We start from the raw sequence: 15,710 nt of genomic DNA, 5'->3' as shown, positions 1-15,710 counted from the left end.
AAAATCATATCGCAGTAATTACTTTTATCATGCTTATCGTGTTTGTGATGCATTATTAACATTCATTATGTGTTTTTAGAATCAGCTTCATTAGTTCCTTTGTTTAATTTCTTTATCTCTTTAGTACCTTCCATATATTTTCAGTTAGATTAATCCATAGATTTAGTACTTTGAAATAAAAATCGAAATGCCAAAAAAAATTTAATTAAATCAGTAAAATTTCTGATTTTAAAACCAATTGTTTCTTTTTTGATTTTAACAAACATCCGATTGACAAAGTGTACTTAAATAACAACAATTACTAATATGTTTTGTAATAATTTATGTTTTTGGTATAGTGAAAACATTGTTCTCTCACTATCGGCAATAGAGATTATCTCGCCATTTAAGTTATCCTGGGAAACGAATTTTTTTACTCTCTGATTTCTCTTTTCTTTTTATCTTTTTTCTTTGTTTTGAACCTGAAAGTAAGCAATGTTGATTTTCTACATTTAGTCCTGACCAAGAGCAGGCAATTCAGATGGAGCCATTGAATGCAGAGGTAGATGAGTGGGAGGTTGCGGTGAACCGTGTCCTGCTACAAGACGTCATTGGACGAGGGGCGTTTGGAGCCGTGTGGAGAGCTCTCCTGAGTTCACCAAATGGACAACCTGGAAATCGGACGGTGGCCGCTAAATGTTTCACGCGTAAGCCACCTTCAATTTGTTCTATTGGTACATATGTTGATCTCTGGGGTAGTTATAAAAATGTTTCATTTGGGGAGTGGGGGGGGGGGGAAGGCGTGGTCCAAAATTACTTATCGACCCACGCACATCCCCCTCTTCTTCACTCAAGGTTACGCGCGGGAAAAAAATAGAAGAAGGCGGGGGGGGGGAGCAAACGAACAGAGAAGATAATCAACCAGTTTGATCGTAAAAGTGGTCCTGCAATAATTCTTGTTTCCAACAAGTAGTGTAAAAGGTCACAAGCATAGGTTAGAAGGGGGTTAATATGGGTTAATATCCGCAACACCCCACTCCTCTAGGGGGGGGGAGGTGTTGCGGATACGCTGGATACTCCGTCTAGATCCGCCGCTGAATCCAGTAGAATTTTTTTCTCCGTTTGGACCTATTCCCCACTTACTAGTGACTGATTATCCCGAGTTGGAGTGGGCAGTCTAACAAACTGACTACACGGTGCTTTTCGCTGGCAAAAGACATTTACCGTACGGAAGATGTGAAGCATCTGCAGTGATGGCAAAACTAAAGAAGGTAAGAAAAATTGGTAGGATTTAACCTCAACTGGTTCCAATTCGGCCTTTATACTCATAGTCAACTCAGCCATGGCTGAGGTCAGTGAGTTGGGCAATCTCCTAGCTGCGAAAATTATCATCCAAACAGTAATAAGAAGATGCAAGGTTTGTAACTCTACCGGATTCTTTCTGGCTTGAACCTACATGCAACAAATGTATTAATCAGAATGTGTCTCTATCAAAGTATACTTTTGTTGTAGCCACTGCTGGAGAGGAAGGAAGGAAATGTTTGATGAGAGAAATCGAGCTGGGGAAACTTATCGGTGAAAACGTTTCGCCAAACATTGTAAAGTTCGTGGGCTGCGTTACGACAGAAAGTAAGTACTAAGCGTACAGCATCTTTTCTGAGTATATGTTATTAACCATACTATAAATGCTGAATGAACCCTCTTGAGAGCTCTTAACATAAGATCCGTAACTAGGATGTTAATGGAGCCAAGTTCGTCTTTTTTTTTTTGTGGCAAACAGACTGTTTCTCTTCGAGAGTATGTATCCATCGACAGTTCATTAAGATTTCGGTTGGATAGCTTGAAATCTCGTTAACGGGGCTAACCGGCTTTCTCCCTTTAACCTGTTGCAAAGTTTTTAAAGTAAATTCTGATGAAGGTAGATCCTAAAATAATGAGTCCTTCGTGTAAGCTAAACTGCTTTATGAAGAAAGCCATCGGTAATTTTATCTTTGATACGTCACTTAAGTTCACCCCATACTCATCATGGAGTACCTGCCATGTGGTGACCTACTTGGTTACCTCAGAAAATGCCGAGGGGTGAGGGATCGGTTTTATCTTGGTGAGGGAAGAGCTCAGGATTTGAACAACTACGATCTCGTGTTGTTTGCCAAACAAATCGCCGCCGGAATGGTGTTCCTTGGAACGCGAGGTGTAAGTAGAATACTTGTCACATGTCAATTCTAACTCAGAAAAATCTTTCAGAGATTTAAACTTTTTATTTTTCAATAGCTCGGATTTTGGCCAACATTTATGAGTGCTTTTGAGTTAGATAAACCTCTTTGTTGACATTAGTAGGTCAGCGCAGATGTCAAAAAAAAAAAAGAGCCAAAAGAAACGAAAATAAGGTTCAAAATAATTCGGTTCCCGAGCCTCAAAAAATCCCAGCTATGATTATCTGGGATGGTGTAAAATTAAGCGTAAAAAAACAGACCCATGCAGTTTTCAAAGGTCGCGTATGCACTGATAGCGCAGATATATAGGTATATATGTGTGTCTGTGTGTGTGTAAAATTTTGACTTTCGTAAAACAGTGCTAAATGCATAGGAGTAAAGCGATGTATATATATATATATATATATATAATCTTACGCAGTCGGAAACAAACCTTCTACGTAAGGGACTTAACTTTTGCCCAACACCACTGCCACCAGGAAAATATGAAATCAGTAAGGACATTGATGCCTTTGCCCGTAGACTAACCCTTAAGGAATATCACACTCCTGAGAATATAGAAGAAGTAATAGACGGCCCTGGATACCAACCATCGATTCTTCAAAAATTGAACCAGAAGGAGCGTAAGGTATATACTGGACCTTCAAGGGAACCATACCTTAATACATATATTGACAAATTAAGGCAAGAAATCAGTGATGAGACTTTGCACAATCTACGATGTCCACGTAATAATCTAACCAAACGTGAGAGAGCAGCTTTGTTTAGACTAAGCAACAACACGGACATAATCATCAAGCCCGCAGATAAAGGCGGAGCTACGGTCATCATGAATGCAAAGGACTATGTAAAGGAGGCTAAACGCCAACTGGACAATGAAGAATATTACAAGAGAGTAGGAAGAGATCTCACTCTTGAACACGAACAGCTCATAAACCAGTGCTTAGATACATTTATGGACGACGGAGAATTAGAAGAAGAAGTAGCTAAACTCTTAAGACCAGCACAATCAAGGACTCCTATATTCTATATGCTCCCCAAAATACACAAAGTTAACAATCCAGGTAGACCAGTAGTGTCCTCCGTGAACAGCCACACGGAGAAGCTATCAGCTTATGTGGACGAATTTTTAAGACCTATAGCAGAAAAGCTACCGTCATACGTACAAGATACCACACACTTCATTAAGCGAATACGGAGTTTGGGCAAGTTACCCGAAAAGTGTTACTTAGCAACTCTGGACGTATCAAGCCTATATACGAATATAGACACAGACGAAGGACTCACTATTGTGGAGGAAGAGCTAGGCAAAACGAACCAGAACAAGCCATCACCGATGACATTATCGAGTCTCCTCGAGAAGGTTCTTAAGCTTAACAACTTTACCTTTGGCAATGAACACTACATTCAAATCAAAGGAACAGCCATGGGAACCAGAGTCGCTCCCAACTTTGCAAACGTATACATGGGTAGACTTGAAGAAAGATTCGTGTACCAAACAGAGTGGATGGACCATATCATACTCTGGGTACGCTTTATAGATGATATATTCCTTATCTGGAAAAGTGATAAAGACTCTTTGATTAATTTCATAAATTACCTTAACAGTGTAGCACCCTCAATCAAGTTTACACACGAAATCTCTGCACATTCAGTGAATTTCCTTGATACGACTGTTCTAAAGGATAATCAAGGCAACATCAGTACAGATGTTTATCAGAAACCAACTGATACTCATCCATACCTCCATTGGACATCAGCACATCCACCTCATCTGAAACGGAGCATCCCATACAGTCAAGCCTTGAGGTTGAGGCGAATATGCTCTACAACAGACACATTGAAGAAACGAATCCTGGAATATTCGGATTTCTTTGTAGCGTGTGGTTATGCACAACGCAAAGTTCTCCACGAAATGCAGAAAGTGCTAACATTGACTCAAGAGGAATGTTTACAGACCAAAGAACGTGAACCAACAGATCGAATTCCTCTGGTTACCACATTCAACCCCCATACCACATTTATTGCAGAAATTGCTAAACGAAATTGGAACTTTCTCAAATCAAAAGAAAGATTATCACTCATCTTCAACAAGCCACCTTTAGTAGCTTACCGACGACCGAAAAGTCTACGAGACAGACTTGTTCGTTCAAGATTTGTAAATGAAACACCTCAGAATTTGATACCAAAGGGATGTAGAGCATGTGAAAGAACGAAGTGTAGTTGGTGTAAAAAGATCAACCAGACCACAACTTTCACCAGTCCCAATAACAACAAGACCTATACCATATTTCATACAGTGGACTGCCAATCGTCATGGATCATTTACATAATCGAGTGCAACATTTGCAAACTTCAATACATTGGTAAAAGCGAAACTGCATTTAACCTACGGTTAAACAATCACAGAAACCATATTAAAAAGGGAGTGAGTAGCTGCGAACTCACGGAACACTTTTTACATAACAAACGAACTCACGACTTTAACAATAATGTTACCATAACCATTATAGAGCAAATCCGAAAAGATCATTTAGGGACTGACAAAAAGAAAGAAGTTCTTAGAGAAAGAGAGATTTTTTGGCAAAGAACATTAAACTCCTTTCAGCCATATGGACTAAACAAAAGAACTGGATAAAGCTTTTACGCGAAAACCTTTATAAAGTTTTAGGTACATAAATTGTTTATAACATACGTTATAAAGGTTTTAAAACTGTTTACCAATTAGAAACACTAATTGTTTACGAGAGATTTTACTCAGCATTTAATTAAGCAACATGCACTGTACTACGTCACACAATTAACCAATTACGACTCTGTAACAATTGCATGTTAAGGCCCCTGAGGAAGGCAAATGCCGAAACGCGTCGGGTCTTTAATAAAGCGTTGAAAACGGAAGCACATTCTCCATTGTGCAAATTATATATATATATATATATATATATATATATATATATATATAAAACCTTATTGCGACACCTAAAAAAATAAAACAAAGGTAAAAATGGAACTCCTTAGCAATCTGTAAAACAAACAAAGGTAAAGATGAAACCATTTTGTCTTTTTCTTTTTCGGAACACAAAGGGTCCTCTGTTGGTTTACTACTTCTAAATTTCATTTTATTATCTTAATTATTATGATTATTAGCATGGTTATGCCTATAATCTTTATCATTATTATCATTATCGTTATTTTCGCTGTTGTAAAAAAATCCAGTTTCTTTGATAAAGAAAGTAGAAATCTTGGTTTTGTCAGCATTACAACATTATATAGGGATACCTTAGTTTGAGCCTTTTTTTCGTTCAAACATACTCAGATGTTTGATTCGCCGCTGTACTATAAAAACCTATCGTTTCTTAACCTTTATATTCTGGCTTCTTATCTTCTGGTAGATTATCCATCGTGACCTGGCGGCTCGAAACATTCTCCTTGATAACAACTATGTTTGCAAAGTGACGGACTTTGGTATGGCATATCAAAGCTTTAAGTATGGCAATGGAAATGCCAAAAAGGTAGAAAACACTTTTTTTGTTGCTTCAGTGCAGTTATATTTGGAAACGAGTTGTAAGCGTTAGCATATTCTCTATATAAAGTTAATGTACATGGACTATCAACAGGGTTTCATAGCTCACTTTGACTTACAAGAAAAAAGCAAAACAAAACAGAGTTAGTTATTTAACAGGATAGGTACTCCGGGCATCGGGATTTGTCAATTTCACTAACTTTTTTTCGTAGAAAGTCTCGCGAAAGAAAGTACATTTTCTGTTTTCCGTGACCGCTTTACGAAGGCTAACCTTGGATTGACCGATAAGGGAACGACAAATGTAGCTTTCTTTTCACATTTTAACATATTTACGTTATGTAGCTTCATATTTTTTAAAGATGGCTTTGAAAAAAAAGGGACATAAGTTTTGTACGGAAATCATTTATCGGTTGATTTTCCAGGGACGTTTGCCAATCAAATGGACTGCACCAGAGATTCTGCTAGGAGAGCTTGCTGGACTGTCCACCTTGAGTGACGTGTATGTATAGTTATGTATATCAACCCGCCAACCTAACGAACCTATCACCTTTGGATTTTTCTTTATCATTTCACGTCCGAAGTTCTCTCAGCGATTAATTGTAGAAAATTTGTGATATGCTCCCGTCAGGTGGTCCTATGGAATCGTCCTGTATGAGATAGTTACCCTTGGTAAGCTAAGTTATGTTCAATCAATACCTTTAACGCTTAGAACAGCAATGTGCATGCGCTATAGAAGTGATGCTATTTTAATTACTGTTATTTTAATAAAGATTTGTTTTCACATACTACTTGGCCATACATACATATACTTTGCTTTCATGTCCAAATTGAGCACTCTACTAGGATGAGTCATTGCTGCTAGCATTATGCATGCTCACTAGTTGTTCTAGTTTGAGCACTCTGGCATGGCTTAAGTGATCCCACATGTGTGAGATCACTTGGGGTGGCTATATTGCCCTACCTCCATCCTAGCATCAGCACTGCACTGATGAGGCCCAGAAGGCCGAAACAGTACTGTCTGCAGTTACATATACATATATATATATATATAAATTTCGGAGTAGAGTCTACCTTGGCATAAAGTGCTCAAAGCTGTGGTAGCGGAGCTGAGTATATATAAGTGAAAGAATCAAAGAGGACGCATCGATTCTCTGTTACTCAGAGTTTCGCGCCTAAGCGCTCGTCAGACAGAACTTAGACAGACAGAACTGACGAGCGCCTAGGTGCGAAACTCTGAGTAACAGAGAACCGATGCGTCCTCTTTGATTCTTTCACTTATATATATATATATATATATATATACACATATGTATATTTATATATATATATATATATACATATATATATATAAATATACATATGTGTGTATATATATATATTTATATATATGGCCAAGTAGTATGTTAACACAAATCTTATGTATATATATATATATATATATATATATATATATATATATAGATTAATATGTAACAAGCTATTTTGATTGTTAATCTCAGTAAATGCAAAGCAAACGGTAAGTCTATGGCTTAAGCATTATTCAATTATCAGAGACTAACATCAACTCGGACCGAAAAAAGGAAACATTAAACTGCAGTACTGCATTCAGCAAAATTTGATTTGGGCATCATCAAGCTATGTAAATGTACATGCAGATGGCTTCCCTCATACAAAGAGGCCGAGAAGGAAGAATGTTTCTCAGCCAGGGTCATTGTAGAGTTGATACATTCAGAAATGTGATATACACTCGTCCCTATGCATTGACAGGAGGAATTCCGTACGACAGATGGTCAGAAGCCATGGTGATTGCAGAGGTCACAAAGGGATATCAGATGCCAAAGCCCGATCATGTTGATAACAAACTGTGAGTCGCACTTCTCTGGTATAATACCATCGTGTTCCTAAAAATAACCTTAGATCAAAGACAACACATTTAGCGTTCTCGTTGCTGAAATCTTTGCAATAAAATAATTAGGTTACAATCAGCAGCTTTCTGTTACGTGAATGTCAACCAGGAGCATACCGCATTCTGCTGAGATACGGCGTGGACAATTATGACATCAAAATGTACTTAAATAACATTAGAGCGAGTGAAGTAGTGCAGATATGTTCGACTTCCCAAAAAAAATCTGAACTATTGCCTATAATATTTTTAATAACGGTTTCCTGTAGGAGGATCTTATTGGTATTCTTCGCATAGTCCACCAGTAAGTAGTTAAGAGTAGATCATCATTTTAAATTTCAGGTATGACATAATGAAAAGGTGCTGGAATCGAAACCCTGACTTCCGTCCTCCTTTTGAAAGCCTGCGACAAAGAATGGACAAATACATTCGTGAAGAGGTTTGTCTCTAGAATTGACAACTTCCCAATATTTTATGCATTTTAAAGACTATATAACTTTTCAATCTTCTTACCTTGCCCCTATATGTTGGAAGCAATATTTGCTAGCACTGGTTTTATTTTCATTCGCTCTGTGAAGGCTTCAGCTGAGACCTTTCATACTTCTGGCAAGAGACATTTTGCATTGACATTTTCAACTTGTTGGCTCCTTCTGATATTTATGTCGGTTGTGATCGTCCTCAGGGCATAAATCGGCTCAGTTCTATCCACCTACTTGCAACTTCACTATTTTCAGAGAGGAAATAAGAAACTCGCTTAGTGTATCCGCGACTTTAAACCACAGAGATTCTCAGTACGCCGGGGAAGTGATCGCACTTTTCAGCTTGACTTTATTGTGTTTTAACGCTGTGCGACTAATGTGTTACTCTCATTTGTTACTTTCTTTTCAGACATATTTGGAACTTCTTGACATGGGCGCTTATGACAAGGCAAAATACTCCAGGGTTGAAGATCTCGGAGATGAAGATGCAGGACCAAGTGAGGAAGTTGCAAAGGAGGCCTCAGCTAAGGGATTGGGAAGAAGTGCCAGTAACCGTCGTTAGGGTAAATAATCGTCACCTCTCGGTGCTAAACTAAGTGTAGGTTTGTGTTAGTTAAATTTCTCTCAATATTAATATTAGAAGAATATGTGAAAGCTTTGTCCTTGATTAACCAAATGATGATAATAATAAAAGCACAAAAACCAATTAATTAATTCTTAAAGGGTGCCAATAATAAATAATTTAATCGGTTTCAGAATAACAAAATTTGGATAGATATGAATTAAACTTCCGTAATCGATTAAATCAGAAGAGAAAGAAAGAAAGAAACAAAAAACAACCTACTTGAAAAACGGCTCGTTTATGCCGATAGCTGTACTTGGCAAGCTTTTCATTGTTGCATTGTGAAACTATTTAGTAAATTTGTTTGAGGCAGACCTATTAAGAGATCTCCTAACGGCGATTTGAAATTTGGTAAAATTTTGTAGTTTGGTAATGAATTAGTGGTGAGGTATTAGCTAGCACTTATCACTTGACGAAGTATCTTCTTTAAATTACATATTGCATCACTTCTAGTGATTTATTTAACTTTCAAGTTACCTTTATTTGAAAACAAGCGAGAGCATTGTTATTGACATTTACCGTTTTGCTGCTAGTATCAAATGCTTTTGTCATAAATGGAGAGAACAGTCTTAATAGAGTGTGAGTTAATTTAAATTAATATTTTCTTTAGTGTTTTCGATTCGTGTGAGAAAAAAAAACGCCATGTAAAGGGTTCATACTTTGGTAGACGGAAACAATTTTACTTTGGTAAATGGAATGCTTTTTTAAAAACTGGACGAAAAAAGAGCACGAATGAGCGTTTAATTTATACGCTATCCAAACACCATAAGTTGTATTTAAGATAATGTAAAACACTCCATTTAACATCTGCAATAAAAATATTAGAGGCTTATCTTATGACTATTTATTGATTATCTAGTCAGTTTAGATTGAAACCATTCCGTATCCTCATTAAGCTTTTGGATGACGTCATCGGACTTAGGCGATGGCTGCATCTATGAAATAGCATCTTCATGTATATCAATAAATGAGATATCCACATTCTCAACTTTTCACAATTACGGACGAAGCTATAGCTGGTCGCGTCTTTGACGCATGCTTTATGGGTCTGTTTAGAACTGCGTGTTTGTCTTGGGGAACCTTCGAGTTTGTCATCACGATAACAAAGGAGTCAGTTAGGATTTGTCGATGTTTTGCAGTTATAAAATACACCAGCGCTCGAGGAAACAACATTTTTTTAACTGAATCGATAATTTCAAGATGCAACAGAAGGATAAGTTGTAAATGCCTCTGTTATCAATGTTCTGATCCACTGTATTGCTGAAGTGTTTCAATCCAGATTGACTGACCATGGCATATATCTCCCCGATTTATCTTTCCACTGATATAATACTATGCCGGCTAAAAAAAGCGGTGTTCTTCTTAGTCTATTTTCTAGCCCCTCATTATGATCAAAAAAGTGTTAAAACTCTTCAGCACTGGCTGTAGAAGAGTTTCTTCAAGGGGATTAAGAGAACAGTCCAGGTGTAGGGAGGGAAGGGAAGAATTGGAGAGGTCTGGAACCTGGGGACGACGTTCTCACAACTGGCGATAAAACGCATGCTAGCCAGCGGTATCTTCAAGCAGCTGAGAACCTTCGTTGTTGTTCCTGATGTTTTGAGCAAATTTTCGAAGATAGAGAATCTTTTCTTCCTCGGAGGAAGTGTGCGATATCAGCATCAGTTGAAATTATACTCTTTCGAGCGTGACTGATAATTTTTAACTACTTCGAGTTTAGACATCAGCAGTCGATAGTGTACACGTGTTACGTTAACAGTGAATTAGTAAATCAAGACGCCAGAATCGTATGGGCTTCTCTTATATCTTCTCTTGAAGTTGCCAGGTATGACTGCTTGCCCCACCATTTTTTCCCTAATGTTTCAACCTCCTCTGTTTCGCGTAAAAATAAAAAAGAAAAGTCATTTTCAACTCGTGTTTGAACCTGTAATTTCTTAAAACTTTTCGTCTTTTGGCTATTATTCTTTCATGATTGTCCTCTGGCTGGAAATACACGGCGTCTTTTTGAGATTCTTTTTGTTATTTAAAGCCCCTACGGACAAACGTCTTTGTAATTAAGTGATCATGCTCTAGCCATGTTAGCAGCCGAAGGGACGAGATGTAAACGTGGAATGCGAACTCTTGCATCTACGGGATTATAATTGAATTAATATATCTTTGAAGGTGGAAAACCACTTTCCCATTTTTTCTTTAGTCAATCTTGTAAATGTTTCTTTTCAAGAGTTGCAATCTCGATTCCCGGGTTGATACACGCGCATGCGATAAACACCAAACCAAATAGGATCTTTTCTTTCTTTATTCCTTTTCCTATTCCTTGGGGCATTATTATATCAAAGCGGTCAACTGAAATTATTACGTAAAGAAATCACCTAAGTATTGTGATCATAGTTTCGATTTTGGAAACCAGCACGTGGCAGTTAAAGGAACCAAAAGAAAGGTAAAAACGAGCGATAAATTTCGCTTTGAGTAACGCCTACGAGCTAGATAACATAATAACAAAACAAGTTATTGCTTACCAACGTTCGCGGGTCTTGATTACTTTATCGAGGATTACAGTCTAACTTGTCTTCTATTCAAAAACGATCTTGATCACACGGGGTCTTATCTTAAACTGAAACGCTAACTATAATTTTCTGTCTAAAAAGAACTAATTATGGATCGTCAACCTAACCAGAAAATATTTCGCAGCTTTTCTCGGAAGCGATAACACTTAGCTTCAACGGAAGCAGTTACAAATCTTAGTTTACCCTTTTAGGAACGAATTTCACCACGTCAAACTGGGTTTATTTGTCAATTTGATTGTTTTTTAATTATTTTTATTGCCCAGGTGATTTTCATCATCTTTTTCTCTCGTTATGCGATAAATCCGCCGAAACCATCTTTCAAAATAGCTTAGATGACGAAAAAAAGGTTGACACAAAATTTTCGCTTCCATCATTCGATAATTTGGGTGGCAAATGCCTTCCCTAGGAGTAAGGTTTCTTAGCTAAGTTTTTATTTTCAATTTTCATTTCTTTAACTGAGCTCGAATCTCAGATTTTTCCCCTCATGATCGAAATAACCGATTGACACAATTTTAGTTCTGAAAAGAAGTGCAGCACATTTTTCACCAATAAAAAACAACAAAAACAAAACAAGACAAAAACAACAAAAACAAAACAAGACAAAAACAACAAAAACAAAACAAGACAAAAACAACAAAAACAAAACAAGACAAAAACAAACACCAACAAAAAAGAAAACGAAAGAGGCTGTTAAGCAAGCTAGCTGAACTGCGCCGTTTTCTGCTAAACATCTAGACTTTTGAAAATTTTGACAAATTCACTTTTTTCCTGGCAGACCCAATATTCAAAGAGCACAACGTTGCATGAAATAAAGACTCAGCTTTTTTAGAGCTGAGCTTATCCCGTCAACCAAGTATTCAGATATTTTATGCTGACTTCTTCAAACAGTAGAGACTAGGAAGCTACAGATCCAAAAATGTTGACGTCCTCGCAGGCTGATAACGGTAGGAAAGCCACCTTCACAAATGGCGCCTGAAAGTGTCCTAAAAATAGCTAACGCTACCATTGTTGCTGCTGCAATACTTGTGAAAAACGCAAAGCACAAACAGCTTTAACATTTTCCATCAATTAAGTGCATATCCCCTTATGACAGAAGTGATGCACTCTTCAATGATGGAAAAAGCTTGGGTTTAATGGATGTTTTTCCGATAATTATTATTGCATATCGTCACTATCTATGTCGCCTTTCGGTGTACGCGCGCGTTGCAGACCTATTTCCTCTGTTTTTGCTTTAACCATGGTACTTCATTCTCTTTCAGGCTCAACGACGCAGCCTCCATTCCCGTATTCATCAAGAATTAAACTCACCTTCGCCATCTTATACACTGCAATCATTTCAATGGCCTTAGTTGGAAACATTTTGGTGATCTATATTCTGTACAAGAGGCCAGAAACAAGAAGATTAACAAGCTTCATGTAAGTCAACCTCGCTGTGGCCGACCTGCTCGTAACAGCTGTTGTCATGCCTCAGTCGATGGAACTCATCATTTCGGACAATCTGTGGATCGATGGAACAATTGGTGAACTCCTTGCCAAGCTCATCATGTTTGTTTTCTTCGTGGTGGTCACAGCGTCCCTCTTCTCTCTAACAGGCGTGGCTTTAGACTTCTTCTTCGGAATTGTCTTCCCATGAAAACGTTCCCTCGCTTTGGGAACAGAAAGATCTTGGTTCTCACAATTTGGATCACCTCAATGTGTCTGATGACTCCATGGCTGATCACAATCAAAGTTAAGAAATCCAGGATAGAATTAAAGTTTACTCAGTTTGGCGAGACTCAAGCAGCTTTGAGAGGTATCTTTCTTTACATCGTAGTCACCATCTACTTGTTGCCCCGAGTTACCATGTGCAGTCTCTATGGACACGTCTGTCACACACTGCACAGGCACAAACTGCCATTGCCATCAACAATCGCGCAACAACTCGGGCCCATGCTACCAAGCGTCAAGTTACGGTCGATCGCTGTCGTTGTTGCCTTTGCACTTTGCTGGCTTCCAGCGCATGCGTATCATATGATTTTGGCCATTGACTTCAGTGTGCGTGAATCGTTGCGATATTATTTTGTGCTGTTATGCTATTGATGTGGACATGTAAACATAGTTGTTAACCCGTGGCTCCTGATATACCTTAAGGAGAAATTCCGTGCCGCATTTAAGAGAATGATAACTTAACCTTTATCGAGAATCTCATTTGCTAGCAAGAATAATGAAAGCTTAAGAAGTGTAACTAAACTGCCTATAAGAGACCCGATTGTCCAAGTAAGAGGACATTAAACAATTGGTTCATACATCAGCGTGCGTTCATCGAGATATGAAGCGCGCGGAAAGTTTGGAGAGCACGAAAGATGCGTAAGAGTTACTCGAGGTGTAGCCGAGAACAACTCTAGCTTCTTGAGTGCTCTCCAAACTTCCCAAGTGTTTCATATCTCGATGAACGCACAGCTGATGTATGAACCAATTTCTTTAACATTTTCAACCCGATGGAAAATTTTTTTCGCGAGGGATTTGTTTGCTGACGTCATGAGCGTGCACAATAGGAATATGAAGCACGCTCGCGCAATTGAATTTGATTAGACAAATTTACTAGCTATGTTATAATACCAGTTTACAAGTTCTGTGTGAGGATTATTGTTAACTTTTCATAGGTTTTACTACATTCAAGTTGTGACATTTGCAAGCTCATTACAAGTCTAGCTACCAGCAGACCAAATTAATTGAATTCATACCGATGGATTAGGACTCTGCAGAACGTGATCCACTAAATCAAGGGTTGACTTAACCAGTTTTGTCTTCATGCAGCATTTGGCTCGCATGATGGTATAATACAAAAATATAATTATTATCATAGAAAGTGTAGATTTTTACCGCCTTGATGTGCAAGTGTTAAAATGAAGAATTGTGTAGAGATCTAGTTGCCTCTCATTTTCGCACTTTTCTCTTCTTTTCGGATGCCGTTTGTTAAACATGTCCTAAAAAACCTTCGCGCTACCCGGTAACTGTTTGGGAAATGAGACCTGGCCCGCACTCGACAGAATGGAGGAAGTAGAGCCTCCAAAAGAAACAAAACAAAACAGAACGAAAAGATGCACTTTACCATGACAATGCAAATTGCGTTCGAAGAGAAATAGCTCACACTTACATGGTAACATATTCTCATTGCATTGATAGCAAAAAAACATTCACGCATAAACTAAACGGCAAAGATTCAAGGGAAGTTTAGTGTGAACGAGTCTTGGAGTGAGTTCTCAGTAAATGACTTATCTATTAGAAAAGGGTTATTCTTCACGTCTCCTCGAGTAACGCCACTGAATCTCCTGCTTACTACACACCTACATTTTTTTAAAAAAATTTTTTTATTTTTATATATATGAACAAGCGAAAGGCTTGTGGATAACAAGCATGTGAAAAATAATTTCCCTTTAAAACAGCGTTTTCAGCTCCTTTCCGACCCATTCTTGAAACCTTCATATGATCAACGGCAATATGTGACTGAAACAACCCTAACTTTTAAATTCGGGCCACTGAGTGAAGAACAAAAAAATCTGTAAATCAAATCAAGCCATAAATCAAGAAAATGCGCAAAGTGAACATGTGTTGTCAGACTGTGACTAGTTGCTTTATCCAGTCGTATTTTACCGCGAGTCTGAAGGGTGGTGTCCCGAAGATTAAAGAACGCCATTGCTTCAAGTTACATTGTATCCATATAGTATCGGGGTCAAAGACTTTAAGACGAGATTTTAGTTTATTCTGCCACTGACTGGTCAACCTCTCCCAGTCCAGTTGTTACAAGTAAGAATCTTTCTCCATTTCGTGTTTTTAATCTCCCTTCTTCTTTCACGATCAGTTGTCGACCTCGTTTGAAGAATGCAAGTTATGTTTTGCTTTTCTTGTTTCTTTTCTTTCTTCTTACATCTTCAACAGCCACTTTTTCATTATCTTCTAAATTCGTGTCGGCTGTGAATACCGAAATAAAACGAACATTTAAACAATTGGCACATGAATAGGAATGGAAAAAAGCAGTTATCTCATTAAAAAAAAACATGTGGACCAGAAAACCAACGGATGACAGCAGGAAAAGATAAGATAAAAGACAAACAAACAAACAAACAAAACAAAATAAAAGGAGCCTCAGTTGACACTAGCTCTGTTAAATCACTAATAATACTCTCACTAAAGATCACAAAACGATGTGTTTAGCAAAACACATCATTTTCTTCCTCAAAATACTCTTGTTTCTCTATTCACTTAATACCTTTGATCCCTGGCATTATAAGGGATCCAGTTTTAGTCGGGTACTTTCCACTAAAACCAGCAGGAATCAGAAGTGTCTTCAGCAAACCAGTAAGTTCTGCTGTAAAATAAAACGGCACTGATATAGATTCTATAAAAAAAATTTACCAATAAATGAAAGGAGCACTCGACTCAGGCTAAGC

General features: G+C 37.9%; 1 protein-coding gene and 1 pseudogene across 1 annotated transcript; both read left to right on the top strand.

The window, feature by feature from the left end:
• Positions 1-3,363: 3,363 nt before the first annotated feature.
• Positions 3,364-5,090, top strand: LOC149045260 (uncharacterized). Its single transcript, XM_089208114.1, has one exon. It carries the CDS (start codon positions 3,529-3,531, stop codon positions 4,828-4,830), a length of 1,302 nt encoding a protein of 433 aa, XP_089064240.1. The 5' UTR covers positions 3,364-3,528; the 3' UTR covers positions 4,831-5,090.
• A 2,280-nt stretch (positions 5,091-7,370) lies between these two features.
• On the top strand, positions 7,371-13,551 carry LOC149045259 (QRFP-like peptide receptor; annotated as a pseudogene).
• The last annotated feature ends 2,159 nt before the right edge of the window (positions 13,552-15,710 follow it).

Source organism: Pocillopora damicornis, chromosome 5, assembly GCF_964200805.1.
Source record: "Pocillopora damicornis chromosome 5, jaPocDami1.2, whole genome shotgun sequence".
NCBI lineage: Eukaryota > Metazoa > Cnidaria > Anthozoa > Scleractinia > Pocilloporidae > Pocillopora > Pocillopora damicornis.
This window is presented reverse-complemented; position numbering and strand designations above follow the sequence as displayed.

Excerpts from the sequence above, each read along its gene's own strand:
- LOC149045260 (XM_089208114.1), top strand. The coding sequence starts at position 3,529 with ATGACATTATCGAGTCTCCTCGAGAAGGTTCTTAAGCTTAACAACTTT.